We start from the raw sequence: 16,246 nt of genomic DNA, 5'->3' as shown, positions 1-16,246 counted from the left end.
CCTCTGCTGTACTATCTTAAAGGGACAGGCACCTCAATCCACTGCAGTTTCTATTTTAAACAGGGCCTGTCATAGCTGCTGCTGCAGACATGAGCTTTTCAGCTGTTGGTGACTGGATAGATATTGGGCTGGGAGCCCAGGCTGATATTTATTTTCCTCTCCTAAGAGGAGGAAAGCTGAGACCAATTGCCACCAACACTCCCATTGTCCCAAATAGATGTGGGAGACCAGCACAGAGTGAGAATCATGCCTGGGGCCTTCTGATCACAATGGCTTACTGATTAACCATTTTTACGCATTGCGGTATTTGACGTAATGGATTTAACCACAAGTGGAGCATGCTTTCCAAAAAAAAGAATTCACCCTCTGGCCAACAAAGAACAGAGGTCCCACTTGGTATTCTTTGATAATGTTTCAAAATATTGGGTTGTCTCTTCGAGGACATTTTCATTTTGGATAACTATAATAACTTACATTTATATAATACCTTTAAAGCAAAAGTGTTTCACGAGAATATTATCCAATAGAACTTGACACTGAACCACAAAAGGAGATATTCAACTGGCTTAAAGCTCGACCATATCAAAGGAAGAGAGAGGTTGAGGGTTGGAGAGATTTGGGGTTCAGGCAGCTGAAGGCACGGCCACCAATGTTGGATCTTTCAAAACGAGGGTGCTCAAGGGGCCAGAATTATGGGAGGGCAAAGATCCTAGAGGTTGTGGGGGCTGGAGGAGATTAGAGACAGGGAGGAAATAAGGCCTCAGATGGATTTGAAAATAAGGATGAGAATTTTAAAATCAAGGTGTTGCCCAACTGGAATCTAAACTTTTCCTCCTTTTTTCACTCACGTGCAGCATTCTACTGACAGTATGTCTGACCTGGAAAATGCGATGGTCACAATCATTGAAACTTTTCACAAATACAGTGGAAGAGAGGGAGACAAGCTGAAATTGAAGAAGGTGGAACTGAAGGAGCTCATTAACAATGAGCTCTCCAACTTCATTGGCGTGAGTATGGCCAAGTTCATTTTTCAGGAATAGAGGGAAAGTGGGTTCCATTCGCAATGCCTCCGATCGAAGCAGGTGCACCTCAAATATTCGTGTCAAGTCTCAGGTTGGAAAGAATTCTCACAACAAACAACTTTCATGTGGAGATATTCTGCAGAATTGTGAGCCTGCGTTAGCCACCCGTGAGAACTGCCATGCAGGCGAAAAATACGGCGAGAATCGTTAAACGCAATTCCCGCGGGAGGGATCGCATCTTCCAGTTTTGCGTGCCCTCACCGGTGCCATGATGAGTAATCTACCACGGGCTGGTTTAGCACAGGGCTAAATCGCTGGCTTTGAAAGCAGACCAAGGCAGGCCAGCAGCACGGTTCAATTCCCGTACCAGCCTCCCCGAACAGGCGCCGGAATGTGGCGACTCGGAGCTTTTCACAGTAACTTCATTTGAAGCCTACTTGTGACAATAAGCGATTTTCACAAATGGTCAGGAACCTCCTTTAAATACATTATAAAATCATTAGCAATTCCTCCTGACGGAACCTCCCTCCCTCATTGAATATTCATTGGGTGTTGGTGTGACGTCACGCGGGGGACCCAAATACGTTCAACTCAGGGCCGGGGGTTGGGTGGTAGGGATGATCAGTCCCAGCATTCTGGAGGGTGGGGTCGCTCGCAAGCCTGAGCAGCTTTTCATGTCTGTGAGCCTTTAGGTGTAAAGGGCTCTCGTGGCTGGTTTGCAGATAGTGCTTCCCCGTGTCCTCCTTGCTGGGCATGTGGCGATATCACCCCCTGGGAGAATGCCCTTCCAGAGTGGCAGCTGGAAAGTGGGTGGGAGGAGCTGAATCCACAGGGTCAACACTGGGGGCGCCTGAGAGGTTCTTGGGTGGGATCCCATGAGAGGCCAGGCTGCATGGACAGAGTGAGGGACTCTGACAGGGAATGTTTTCTAACCTCATGAGACCTGAAGACCGTCACACAGGAGGTAGGACGACTGCGGTGAGAATGAATCCCCCACACTCAGGCAGCACTGTGAAGCCAGAGGGAATGAGCTGCCTGGAAGTTCAATGTTGTGGAAGCCAAGGTGTTAAAGATTAGTGTCTGCGTGGCTGGCTGGTCCAGTTGGAAGGCTTATTTAATCCACAGTCCATGTGAGCTGAGAATAAGGGTGCCCTCTGAGAATGAAGGTGACATGCTAATTGCAGCATTCAGATGCATCAGCTGTGTCTCATCTGCCAGTTGCTTCATCAGGTCCCTGACCTTTCCTTGATGAGTGAATTGTGCCAGTTCAATCAGCATTGTAATTCATGAGTGTTCCACTGATTGTTACCCAAGCCTGATAGTTGGAAGATTAGCCACCATTCAGTGAACTCCTAGGTGCAGACTCATGTATACCTAACAATTGTGGTCCCCAATGTAAGGTATTGTGATGAATTTGCTCATTAATCACCCAATTCAAGGGATAATGGGGGGGGGGGGGATTTGCCACCATCGCTGGGATGCCCCAGGTCCAGGGGTGATCGATGGAATGCATGTTCCCTGCGAGCAGCGCCGGCCCTAGGGTTGCTGGCGCCCCGGGCAAGCTGAACTTCGGCGCCCTTGGGGGGGGCGGGGCCGAGAGGGGGCGGGGCCGAGAGGGGCCGCGGGGCCGAGGGGGGGCGGGGCTGAGAGGGGGGCGGGGCCGAGGGGGGGCGGACCCGGGGGGAGCGGACCCGAGGGGGGGGGGGGCGGGGCGGGCGGACCCGAGGGGGGGGGAGCGGACCGAGCGGGCGAGCGGACCGAGCGGACGGACCGGCGGGGGGGCGGGGGGGGGGGCCGCCCTGGGGGAGTGCGGCCACCCTGGGGGAGTGCGGCCACCGCGCATGCGCTGGTTGGCGCCGGCCCAACTGCGCATGCGCGGGACCCGAGTCTGGCGCCCCCTAGCAAATGGCGCCCCGGGCAACAGCCCGAGTTGCCGGTGCCTTGAGCCGGCCCTGCCTGCGAGCACCGGTATATGAGGGGGTGGTCTTCACAAACTGAAAGGGTTTCCATTCGATAAACATGCAGCTGGTGTGTGACTGAGCTGCACATCATTCACGTCTGCACCCGATACCCGGGCATTGTGCACGACACCTTCATCCTGGCACACTTTTTAAAAAAAATTTAGAGTACCAAATTCATTTTTTTTTCCAATTTAAGGGGCAATTTAGCGTGGCCAATCCGCTTCGCTTGCACATCTTTGGGTTGTGGGGGTGAAACCCACGCAAACATGGGGATAATGTGCAAACTCCACATGGACAGTTACCCAGACCTGGGATCGAACCTGGGACCTCGGCATCGTGAGGCCGCAGTGCTAACCCACTGTGCCACCGTGCTGCCCTTTCATTCTGGCACACTTGACGTTTCCTGACACCTTTGAGGTGCACCCCCCGAGTGGAGGGGTTGGCTCCTGGGTGACAGGGGTTGTCCACTTGGGTCATGGCTGATGACGCTTATTTGGAGATCACAGATGGATGCAGAGACCCGCTACAATGACAGCCATGCAGCAACAGGAGCATGATTGAGCAGTGCATTGGCTTCCTGTAGATGCGGTTCAGGTGCCTGGACCTCTCTGGAAGGGCCCTCCAGTATAGCGTTAGGAGGGTCTCCCACATTGTGGTGACCTGCTGCATCTTCCACAACCTTGCGCAGCAGAGGGTGACGTACTGGAAGAGGGGGATGAGTGCCAGTCCTCATCTGACAAGGAGGATGGCCAGGATGGGCAGGGCATGGGGCCCGGGCAGACACAGGATGCCGCTCAATGTGTATGCCAGGGCTGGTGCTAATGGGACACTCTAATCGCGTCCACGTTCACTGGCTAGGGAGCCTGGCCAACGCCACAAATATCCCATCCCACACCCACAAGCCCCCTTCCCTGCACCCCTCCCCCGTGGCTGACCACCCCTCCCATGAACACACTCCCTGCACCACCAACCAGCCCCCTCGCTGAAACTCCCTGCAACTCCCAGGCACCCGTCACCCCCTCCCACCCCATCTGGAGGGCAACTGAACCTGCCCGCTGGCAGTGTTCATGCTCCGCACCCTGCACCACATGCTAACACTCATACTGCGCACCAAGACCAGATGTCCTGTTCACAAAGGCCACCAGCTGCCCACCCCCTGTGCTGCACCCATCTGACTGCCTAACACTGTACGCTTTCTGTCTGCATCCCATCCCCACAAGAAAGGGCAGTGCATAACCGCAGAGAGCGAGAGAGACAGAAGGGGGACCATCGGACCTGCAGCCCCTCACCGTCACGGAACGGTGGGCATTGGACCTGGTCACTGGACCCGGAGATAGGGCAGTTGAGTTTATGCGCTGACAACACCGGTGGGATTCTTCCTGGTATTCTCACTGGAACCAATGCTTTGAAAAAATATTGTGAAATTCCACCGATTATTCATTGACTTCACGCTATCGCCGATATTGATAATGCTGCTTAACCCACCTCCACCACAGAGGGATGCGTTGATTTGGTGTTTAGAAGAATTAGGTGCCGCAAAATGAATAAGGAGGTTCTTTGTTATTGGCTGTTGCCCAGAACGAAGAGGGCAGCATTCCCCATCAAGCTACAATGCTGTTGTGAAGCAACTCCCAGGAAGGTCACAGGAGCCGCCCAGGAAATGACCCTCCCTCTAATTTATTGTCTCTCTCTTCCCTCCTGTGTGTGAAGGCCTGGTCTAAATTCCTATCTTCCCTATAAGCAACATAATTGAGAGAAAAATGTATTTGTTCATTGATAGAATGTGGGTGTCACTGGCAAGGCTATTATTTCGTACCCATCCCTAACTGCGTTTGAGAAGCTACTGATAAGCCACATTCTGGAATACAACAGTGTGGCTGGTTCGACCATTTCAGAGTCAACCACATTGCTGTTGGTCTGGAATCACATGTAGGCCAGATCAGGTAAGGACAGCAGATTTCCTTCCCTAAAGGACATTGGTGAACCAGATGGGATTTTACCAACAATTGTAGTCACGATTACTGAGGTTAGCTTTATATTCTAGATTTATTCATTGAATTTACATTACACCAGCTACCATCAAAAGGCCTCCCCCTGCTCCTATCTTCTATGTATCTATGTATCATCGAAGAATCATATAATCCCTATAGCGCAGACGATGGAGCACCCTACCTAGACCCACGCCCCCACACTATCTTGTAACCCAGTAACCTCACCTAACCTTTTGGACACTCGGGCGAAATTTATCATGACCTAATCTGCACATCGTTGGACTGTGGGAGGAAACCGGAGCACCCGGAGGAAACCCACACAGACACGGGGGGAATGTGCAAACTCCTTGAATTGATGCTGCGCAGCAGCTGTGCTAACCACTGTGCCACTCTGTGGGTCCTGGAACCCAGATTTCTTCCATAAAGGACATTAATGAACCAGATGGGTTTAATTTGCAGCAATCCAGTAATTTCTTGGTCACCATTTCTGCTGCTGGCTTTTTATTCCAGATTTAGTCACGTAATTACCCACATGAGTTGTTAATGCCATTCAGACTGACCCGTCCCTCCCACTGACCACCTGTCCATTCTCCCACAGGCGGGGCACCACTCAGGATAGGTGCGGCCTATCCTGAGTGGTGCCCCGCCACTCATGATTGCCTACTTGCTATGCTGGCAACTGTGCTGAAGTCTTTGGATTACTAGTCTAGTAACATAACCACGCTGTTACTATATCCAGTAAAATGAGGACTAGTGTTGTCATTTCATGATTCTTTGAGCATAGGTGGAGTTAGACATTAACAGCTGCACTTACCTTCGATGTTGAGGTAGATATTGCAGCTTAGTTATGGGGAATCATATTTCCTTGAATAACAGAATGAAAACCATCAAGCTCTGCACTCCCATTTCATCAAGCTCGGCCACAGTGTGAGTGGATTACCAGATTTCCCCACTGGTTGTGAGTACTGAGTCAGTCAGCATACATGTACTTGTATGTATGTAACTACAGCCAGTAGAGAGTTGGAGAGCAGCGTGCGGGTCAAGAAAACTAAACGGATGCAGTTTACACCGGGATTTATCCCATCTGCCGTAACGACGAGAAGATCAGTGACAACCTCAAGGAATGGCTTAATTTGCCCCATTTGTCCTCCACTGAGGTTTACACTGAGGCTGGGGAGAATGTATGTACGACCTTTAACAGCAATGAGTGACAGTGCTCAGTGTGACGATGGCTGCAGAGTGAAAGAGAGAACAAAAGATTCAGACAAGAAGTCATTGTCTGAGAAAAGGAACCAGATAACAATCTATTCCCGTTGAATGAAAAGTATTTCCTCACAGGCTTGCATCACCCACTCTCCTTCGCAATCTCCTCAGTGTTATTTGGTTAATTAATGAAAACTTGGTGATTATCCCAGATTCGAGCTACAAAGAGCAACAAAGAATCTGGCTACCTGACATTGTGTATATGCCTGTGAAAAGATTCTCTATTCACTGTCTCCCCCAAATTGGGAAACATGGAATTTGAGTTCAATAAAAAAAGTCACTGCTAATCTGGCAGGCTCCTACTTCTCCGCAATTTGCATAGGCCGCAATTTAACAAAAAGATTCTAAGTGTGGTAGTGAGAAGCCCAGCCGGATGTCAGGGTACCGTCCTCACCCCTTGCAAGGAGTGGGACCTGGAGGTTGTGGGGGTGGTCGAGGACAGATAGGTCACCAACGTGAAGGTCGGCGCACTGCGCAGAGGTGAGGTTACACTGACCCCCCCCCCCCCCCCCCCCCCCAGATAACCAGTCAAACGTGAGTTGTTCATGCCATTCAGACTGATCCGTCCCTCCCACCGACCACCTGTCCATTCTCCCACAGGACCTCCAGCTGATGGTGAGGCCTATCCTGAGTGGTGCCCCGCCACTCATGAAAACATCTCAGAGGAGAGCTCCGAGATGCCACCATAGACGCGGCAGAGCTGTCACCTCCACCCTCCACCAGCGAAGAGACACACACATTGTGGGCAACAGAAGTGATCAGGATTCTGGGGCAGCACTGCATAGGGTCAACTCCACCTCCATGTGCACGAGGCTCAGCCTGAAGCAACTGAAAGTGGTACATAGAGCCCACTTAACAAGAACTTGAATGGGTAGGTTCTTCCCAGAGGTGGAGGATAGATGTGAACGGTGCCAAGGAGGGCTAGCCAACCACACCCACATGTTCTGGTTTTGCCCCAGACCTGTGGGATACTGGATAGCCTTCTTCAAGGCAATGTCCAAAGTGGTGGGGATGAGGGTGTAGCCATGCCCGAAGGTGGCGGTCTTCGGGGTATCAGACCAGCCAGATCTATTCCTGGGGAGGAGGGCGGACGCCCTTGCCTTTGCCTCCCTGATCGCCCGCCGTAGAATCCTGTTCGGCTGGCGGTCAGCAGTACTACCCAAAGCTGTAGACTGGCTGTCCGACCTCTCAGAATCTCTCCAAATGGAGAAAATCAAATTTGCCATTGAGGGTCAGACGACGGCTTCCACAGAACGTGGGAGCATTCACCCAATTGTTCTGGGACTGTGGCCAACGAACAAGCAGAAGAATAGCCAGGTAGCCAGGAACCAGGGGAAAGTAGCCGAGATGGGAGAGGGAGGGATAGACCGGAGGGGGTGGGGGGGGAATGGGATAGCAGCTAAACCTAAGAGAAAAGAAAGGCGAACCACAGGAGAAGGAGAGGGGGGGAGGGGGTGGAAGCGGGAGGAGACAGGGAACAATAGAGGGAACCAGTGAGGTGGGGGGGAGCAAGGGAATGACAGCCGGAAGGAGGGCACGGGAAATGATAACAAACTTGGCATCTACAGGAGCAGAGAACAAGGTGAACAAGATCCGGGCGAAAGACGGGACGAACGGCTGAAGTGGAGATGATCGTGAGACGACAATGGCAGAGAAAACCGTACGGGAGAAGCAAGTGACAACACAAGCTCCAGATCCATTTACGTATTGCCCTCTGTAATTTTTCTGTAATTGTTTCCCCGGCGCCCAAATGTAAATGTTCAGCCCAGTTCCCCCACCCCCCACAAACAGATGTCTACCTATGTGCTAAAAACAATACTGCCAATTGTACAGAGCTGCTGTTGTTGAGCTAGCACAGAATACCCTACCAGTTATTTTATTCTAACTTATTTGTTGTTGTTTGTTTTGTTTTTTGTGCGTGTTCCCTTCTTTTCTATGTATATATGTATTCTATTTTGTGTACATATACTTCATTCAAAAACCCAATAAAAAAAATATATAAAAAGAAGGATTCTGGGACACATTCTGGTGAGCACCACACAGTTGCAGATGCACAAAAGGGGCAGGCAGGAAGTCCCAGGCGAGACAGCAGTCGAAAGTCTGCTGGATCCCAGGACCCAGTTGCGTCCCAGTCAGATGCTAGGCCTCTGGGACTGGTTTACCCGGAGCTGATGCAGATGATAGGGAGAAGCCGTGATATTCAGAGGGTGATGTCAGCGACCCTCCAGCAGGTCCATAGCCCATTGAAGGAGTCCCAGAGGCTAAGGGCACATGAGATAGCACTGGCAATGCGTGGCACCGAGGCCAACATAGCTAGAGTGGCGATGGGAGCCAGGTGCATGACCCCAGCAGCATGAGTGGAGGTTTCCAAGGCATGGCAGTAACGGTCATGGCTGAAGGCCTCGGTAGAATGTCAGACTCACTGGGGGACGTGACCTAGTACCAGGCTGGCCTTGATGAGGCTTTGCAGGACATGCCTCAGTCTCAGATGGGAATATCCAAGGTGCTGAAGAGCAAGTCCCAGTCACTGAGGAGCGTCGACACGCTGCTGCAGATATTGGGGAGCCACCAAGGTTGGCAGAGCCAGGTGATCTCTAACTAGCTGCCCCTCTGTCCCGAGGTGAACCCCAGGGCCTTTTGGGCACAGACCAGCAGGAGGGGATGCTGAATGCCAACCCGGGCCCATCCAATGGAGTGGCGACGGCGGACACAGCTCCCCTGAGTTCCATCCCTCTGACAACGCCACATCTCACAGCACCTGATACAGGGTGGCATGACGGGACATGTGCCGCCAGCAAGTACACCAGGGCGCACTGGTCCCAGAGCCCCCAGAGGACACCCACCAAGGGTATCAAATGCCATGGGAAGTGGTCAGCAGCTAGCTGCCTCCACCTCTGATGTGCATCCTGGGGACACACCTAGACACAGCAGTAGAGCACGGAAGGTTAAGCAGGTCGAGGATCACTGAGAGGACACTAGGCGGAGTGGTGGAGGACGTGCAGCTGGGGGTAAGTGGGGGAGTGTGCATTGGGGGAGGGAGTGGTGGGGAAGGAGGCTGCACCATCGGAAGAGTGAGGCAGTGGTAGACACTTTGTGAAACCTATTAAAATATCAGCCCCTCAACCAACATGACGCTTCTGGCACTTTCTTCCATTATGCGGGCCGAGCACCAATCCCATATCACATCTTCCCAGAAACAGGGGTCCTGGACTCCCCTCCCCCCTGGGCACACCACGGGCAGATGATGGGTGTGAGCGAGCACTCAGCAGACAGGCAGGGGTCAGGGTATGGCATAGATTGAGGCGCTCTGGCACTCAGCTCTCTGCGGGTTATCATCACCCCCCTGACCTCAACAGTGACCCGCTGACGGTGCCAACACAGTCCTAGCACCCTGGATTGATGTTACACAGACCCTGGGAGAGTGGGAAATGGCGGGGAGGAGGGCGGAAGGGCAGGATTGTGAAGAGAGGTTGCAGAGGGATGTGGGGAGGGGGGTGGGAAGGGGGTGGGGAGATTGTGGAATGATAGATGTGGTAACGTCTTATGTGAAGTGGGCAAGAAGGAGGGCCTCCCTGGCCCTCCGGGCAATCCGTACACTTGCCGCTCCCACCTGTCATCTTTCCTCCGGCTGGTACTGTGGTTCCTCCCCGGGTTCGTCCTCCAGCCCCTCCTGGTCTGGCACCTCCTTGTCCTTATCCTCCTGTTCCTCTTCGGTGGCACACATTGTCCATCAACTGCTCAAAGGACTAGTGATGCTTCTACACATTGGGGCGTCTCCCCATCTGAGTCTTTCCCTGACCTTTTGGGCGGCCAGATCCACAGGGTGTGGGGTGGGGCCCTGCACATGGGCCGCTGCCTCGAGCCTCTGTTGGTGCTGCTCCTGCCGCTACCTTTTCCGATGTCTGGCCGCCTGGCCAGCCAGCAGCACCAGTAGGGCAAGTTCCGCACGGTTGAAAATATCGTCCATACCGTTCAATGTCTGTAAGGTATTGGGAGAGGGTGTCAGACTGCCAACCAGCTATATTGTCCACCCTAACCACCCCGTGGCACACCCTGCCCATGCATGGCCGGCCGTAGTGCCCCCCCCCCCCCTCCCTCGCACCCCCCCCAGACCTTGTACCCCAGACACCCACATGGAATGTTACCTGGACCAGGCGCAGGTCCCCTCTCCAGTGCAGCCGCCCACCCTCCGGCCACGGAAATGTCCCTGGTGCAGGTGCCCAGCCCTTGTCTGGTCAAATGTTGGACATTGCGTCTATGGTTTGCTCCATGCAAAGTTCAGGCACAGTGTCCAGGCATTACGGTCTGATTGGGATCCTAGGCAATAATTCTCACATGCTACATGGTCTGCCTACCCACAGGAATCCACTTGGGAAATGTAAGGTGCTCACTTCACTGGGATTGCCAATTTCCTATTAGCAATAGCCTTGTGCCACGCAGCTAGAGGCCTCTGAGGTCAATGGGAGTTATGGGTGGTCAGTGGGACTGGCGGGCTGAGGCGAGGGTTGCCCCTGGAACAGGTACACACAATCCAGGGGTTGGCATGGCAGATCTGCAGACGATGAGACCGCTCCACCCACCCGACTACAGGGATAGCCACCACCCTGCTCCGTGCCCCCCACCATGACCGAGGTTGGCTCCCCAATTGCTCCCCCAGCCTCTCTGAGCAGTGGGGCAGCAACCCCAGTGCTCCTGGCCTATTTACCTCCTCGGGTGCCTGCAGCAGCCCTTCTGCCAGTTTCACGTTTTTAAAAAGGTGTACTAATCAACACGAGCGTGACCACCTGCTGGGGAGGCGATTACATCACGGGGGCTGTTAGATAGGCCGTGACTCCCATTAATTGTGTGGAGATTGGCCTTAAGTGGCGATTATTGGTTTCTCGCTACACTAAGGGAGATCGGGAGTTTGCCAACGGGAGCTGACCGGTTAGATCACAAACTGATTGGCGTCCGGCACAGTTCTTGCTTTTTGCCTCTCCCGCTATTTAACAGCCTCATCGCGCTCTCACTTAAGCATGAAGTGGCTATAAAATCGTGCCCATGGAGTCATGGCCTTTCAGGGAAGGGGACATTCTAAAAGGTAAATTCAAAAGGTCCTCTTCATGCCCCTTTGCAAAGCTCTGCCCTTCTGCCCACCCCTTTCTGCTATGGCTCACGCCAAGTTACTCGGTCTGTTCTCACTAGAACGACGGAAGTTGAGAGGCAAGCTGATAGTGGTCTACAAGACTATAAGTGGCATGGACAGAGTGGATAGTCAGATGCTCTTTCCTAAAGTCAAGTACTAGGGGACATAAGTTTAAAGTGCGGTGGATAAGTTTAGAACAGATGTGCGAGGCACATTTTGTACATAGAGCATGGTAAATATTTGGAAAGTGCTGCCTCGGGAGGTGGTGGGAGCTGGTACGATAGTGGCATTTAAGAGACATCTAGACAAATATATGAATAGGGTGGGAATGGAAGGATACGGACTCCGTAAGTGCAGACGGTTTTAGTTAGGCAGGTAACATGGTCGGCACAGGCTTGGATGGTCGAAGGACCTGTTCCTGTGCTGTATTGTTCTTTGTTCTAAGGTGATTCCATGCCCATCAACTCACGATACACTGAATAGAACCAGTAAAATGTGTAAAGAAAGCTTTAAAAAGTAAAAAAGTCATTTATAACTTTCTATGTTGAAAAAGCATACACAATGAGGTATTAGTGAGAGCCCAGACAATCATTCAGCTTGTTAAAACACTTGTGCCCCAGAGAAAACATTATTTGGTTGACAATCAAGCTCTGTGATCTCTGCTGTAAATTGCACAATTTTTATTTGCACAAGGCCAAGTGGTTTCAAGGGTTTGTGGCTTTTGTTATTAAAACTTTAAAAGGTCTGGCTGATTAACACTTGTATTCATTTGTAGTGAAAATTCTGAATGTCTAACTTTTATAAAGCTTTTTTTATACAAATTTTTTAATACTTTTTTTTATAAGCAGATAAGTTCTGCTTATCTACTACTCAAATCTTAAATAAGCAATCTGAAAATGAGCGACATTGGAGGGGTTGGGAGAGGTGATGCTGAGATAGATCTTGATGCCATCAGCATTGTGCTGGTACAGGGGCTGGTTTAGCACAGGACTAAATCGCTGGCTTTTAAGGCAGGCCAGCAGTACGGTTCAATTCCCGTACCAGCCTCCCCGAACAGTTGCCGGAATGTGGCGACTAGGGGCTTTTCACAGTAACTTCATTTGAAGCCTACTTGTGACAATAAGCGATTTTCATTTTCATAATACTTGCTGTTCCAGCGCGTAATATCAAAGTTTAGAGATGAAGCAGACACCAAACTGTTAGAGAATCTGTAAATAACTCACTCAATGAACAATGTACACAGTTATCAGTGCATTCCAGAACTGGATCTCTGTATTTGATTAAGGGTGGGATTGCAATTATTATAAATAGGATCATGGACATTAATACTGCCAGCGTGTTGTCATTCCCTCGCATTTATACACTGCCCAAAGGCAGCGCCTGAGCTCTGTCTTGTTATGCTCTTGACGTAGCATAAGCTGCTTCCTTGATGTGCACTCTGACAAAGAAAGGTTCAGACTTGAAGATAGCTTTAACACGTTTATTAAACTGTTAACAATTCTCCTACTTGGATTCAACTCTCCTGTTAATCCTGCTATAGTTACTCAGACTATCTAACCACTCTGCTACAATCCACGTGGTGGGTGTGTTGTGTTTCAATCAACCCTGTGTACACACTGAGTGTCTCCACTGGAAAGAGGAAGATGATGTGTGCTGTGTCCTTATATATGGGTTGGCGTAATGCCCCCCCTGTGGTAGTGTCACCTCTGTGTGTCGTGAATGCCCATTGGTCGTGTCCTATCTTACTGACCTATCGGTTGACTGTCTTTGTGTCATGATGTCTCTGGTGCTCCCTCTAGTGTCTAGCTAGGTGTAGTGTGTTCACATTAACCCCTTGTGTATTTACAGTGATGCATATCACCACAAGCTCATTATCAATTGCTTCATATGAGCCTCTTCAGTGGTAGTTTTTTGCCAGTGGTAGTTTGTTAATTCCTTTCCACTCTCAGGGGCCGGGCCCAAGTTTACATCAACCAGAACAGCTAATTGGCCCCAGTAATGTTGCAAAATAAACCCACCTTTAAACTGAAAATCTATCCTCAATTTATTAAAATTATTGACAATCTTAGAAGTATCAAGTTACTTCCAATAGCTTTTACCCAATCTCAGTTGATTTATCCTCTGGTGTATCATGGTCAGTGTCACATGATACATGCTAATTATATCAGAAGAAAAACAGATGCCCTGGTCCATCAAGCATCCATTATTCTTTGGGCAGCATTTATTTGGGCAGCACATTAGCACTGCTGCCTCCCAGCTCCAGGGACCCGAATTCAATTCCGGCCTGGGGTGACTGTGTGCCGTTTGTACGTTCTCCCTGAGCGGGATTCTCCTTTTCTGTGGCTGAGTGTTGACGCCAACGCAGAATTCGTGGACTTTCACGACAGAAAAATTGAAGTCGCACCTGGACTGATTCAGCTACTGTTAAGGGGCTAGTACCAGAGCCACATGGAAAACAATCGATTCTAATGAGATACGGTGCAGGATTTGCCGGTTTCACGATTGACACTCAAGGAGGCTGACAAGCTGCAGCTGTATATACACACATCACTGCCCACACACACCATCCCAGCCAACAAGATGGCAGCGAGGAGAACAGCCACGCAGTTTACCGATGACGAGCTGCAGACCCTCTTGGATGTTGTGGAAAAGCGACGGATGACCCTGTACCCCAGCCATTTGCTGTGCCTGGGCGCAGGTGGCAGAGGCCGTTAGTGCAGTAGGTAACACCATCTGGACCGGTCAGCAGTGTCGTAAAAAACTGCTCAACCTCCTCAGGCAGGCCAGGGTGAGTAGGCAGTATTATGCCACCAGCTATGAACCATCTGGACTGCGTGCATCGGACTGACTAGCGCTGTTGTGTTATGTTTGCACCCACCCACCCCCCAGGAGAAGGCTATGCATTACCGCCGGGAGCAGTAGAAGATAGTAGGGGGACCGCCGGACCTGGGGACCCTCATTGTGACAGAGCAGAGGGCCCTGGACGTGGTTGGTGGACCTGAGGAAAGGGAGGTCGCCGAGGTGGAGTTCAGCCGTGGGACAGGAAGTGAGCCACCGTTGAGTTGCAGTTCCCCATGTCACGTGTCAACCCCCCCTTACCACCCCACATCACCTCTCAACCCCCTATATCATCCCTACATCACCCTCACCCCTATACCACCCTGCACAAACCTTACCCTATACCAACCCACACCACCATCCCCCACCCACCAACACGGCCACCCCGATCAACCCCCGGCCCGCGTCTTTGTCTTGTGTCATGCAGGACCTGCTGGAGATGGGGCAGGTCCATCTGGCGTCCCCTGTACTTGCCAGTGCCACAGCCGGAGCCCCCCCCCCCCCCCCCCCCCCCCCCCCCCCCCCACCCCGGTGAACTGAACAGTGACGAGGATAGCAGCTGGGACAGCAGCCCTCTGCCCGAGACTCGGGAAACCCCCGAGCTCAGGTCAGACGTTGCCAGTGATTTCCCCTCACAGCTGTCTCCAACACCCTCCACCATCCCAGAGACACTCAGCTCGGTTGGGCATTTTAGTGAAGAGGCTCCTGGGACACTATTTGGTGCGCACCACCCACATGCTCCAGTACAGCAGGTGGAGGTTGGAACTCCCAAGAGGGCGGGCAGTCAGAGGGTGGGCCGACCCCAGGGAATAGCTGCTATCTAGACGGGTTTTGGGCTTTTGGAATGACTGTCCCATTTGTAGTGGAGATGCAGTCGCAGAGCCAGGGACTACATGAGGGGTTGCTGGTGTGCAGCAGCAGGAGATGGTGCCGAACATGTGTGCCACCCAGGGCAATACTGCACGGTTGGCATCTATGATGAAGGCATTGGTGGCGATGGTAGTGGCTATGGATCAGCATGTCCAAGGCTTTGGCCATTCTGGGCAGGCGCTGGCCAAGGCCCAGGTCAGGGTTTGCGTCTCACAGGCAGCCATGTGTCAGAGCCACCTGGACATCGCAGCAGCGTTCCTCAGCGTGGCCCTGTCATAGCGGGCCATGGCTAAGAACGTCGGCAGCATTGCCGAGGCGCTGGCCGCATGGTGCAGACACAGAGGGAGGTGGCCCAGTCACTGGCTGATGTGGCACAGACCTAGAAGGTGGTGGCACAGTTGCAGTGTGATGTAGTGCAGTCCCAGACAGAGATGTTTCACTCCTTGTGCTCCATGGCTGCGAGCCTGCAGATCCTGGTCGAGACCAGAGAGGGCCTCCAGGACTGGCAGCGTCAGGTGGCATCGGAGCCTCAGGGGATGGCTCCGCTCATACCCTGTCCCATGGAGTTGCCCACAGGGCACAGGCACCCCGAGGGAGGAGGAGGTGATGGGGCCCGTTCTGGTGACTCCCGCAGGGGAAGTGTGGAACACCGCAGCAACACGGACTCCCCCACTCCTGTCCCTAGTGCACCTGGTGGGCAGCAGGCAGAACAGGGCAGCACCATGCCACCCGGGACGTCCAAGGAGCAGCCGAGCCCATCCAGGCTCGGTCGCCCCACAAGACACCTGCCAATGGGGACCTAGGTGGCTGGGCAGAAATCACAGCAGACCTACTCCACTCCTGCTGTACCATCTGGAGAACCATCTAGACATACCTTTAGGGGCCAGAACGTTAGACACCAGTTAGGTTGGCACGGGTGAGTTTAGTGATAGGGGATAGGGCACAAATCTGTAAATATTTGTTCACATTAAACACCTGTTACCACTGTTACAACCTGCCTCAGTGCTCTGTCTGATGGGCGTGAGGGGTGGGCTGGTCTGGGCTGGGAGATGGTGCGGGTGTTGGGGTGGGGGAATGGACGGACGTTGGTGGTGGCTTGGGCTCCCCCCCCCCCCCCCCCCCCCCCCACCGCCCCCCCTGGCCGTCCCTACCACCCACCACCACCATCCCAGGGAT

The 16,246-nt window shown here is 52.4% G+C and overlaps 1 protein-coding gene across 1 annotated transcript in view; it reads left to right on the top strand.

Annotated features, from left to right (window-relative positions):
- The window catches only part of s100b (S100 calcium binding protein, beta (neural)), a 53,859-nt gene that overhangs the window by 26,277 nt on the left and 11,336 nt on the right, over positions 1-16,246 (top strand). The window contains exon 2 of the mRNA XM_038788155.1: positions 855-1,007. Coding sequence (XP_038644083.1) covers positions 870-1,007 — 138 coding nt within the window. The 5' untranslated portion in view covers positions 855-869. The remainder of the gene's footprint in view (positions 1-854; positions 1,008-16,246) is intronic.

The sequence above is a fragment of the Scyliorhinus canicula genome, chromosome 2 (genome assembly GCF_902713615.1).
Source record: "Scyliorhinus canicula chromosome 2, sScyCan1.1, whole genome shotgun sequence".
Taxonomy (NCBI): domain Eukaryota; kingdom Metazoa; phylum Chordata; class Chondrichthyes; order Carcharhiniformes; family Scyliorhinidae; genus Scyliorhinus; species Scyliorhinus canicula.
This window is presented reverse-complemented; position numbering and strand designations above follow the sequence as displayed.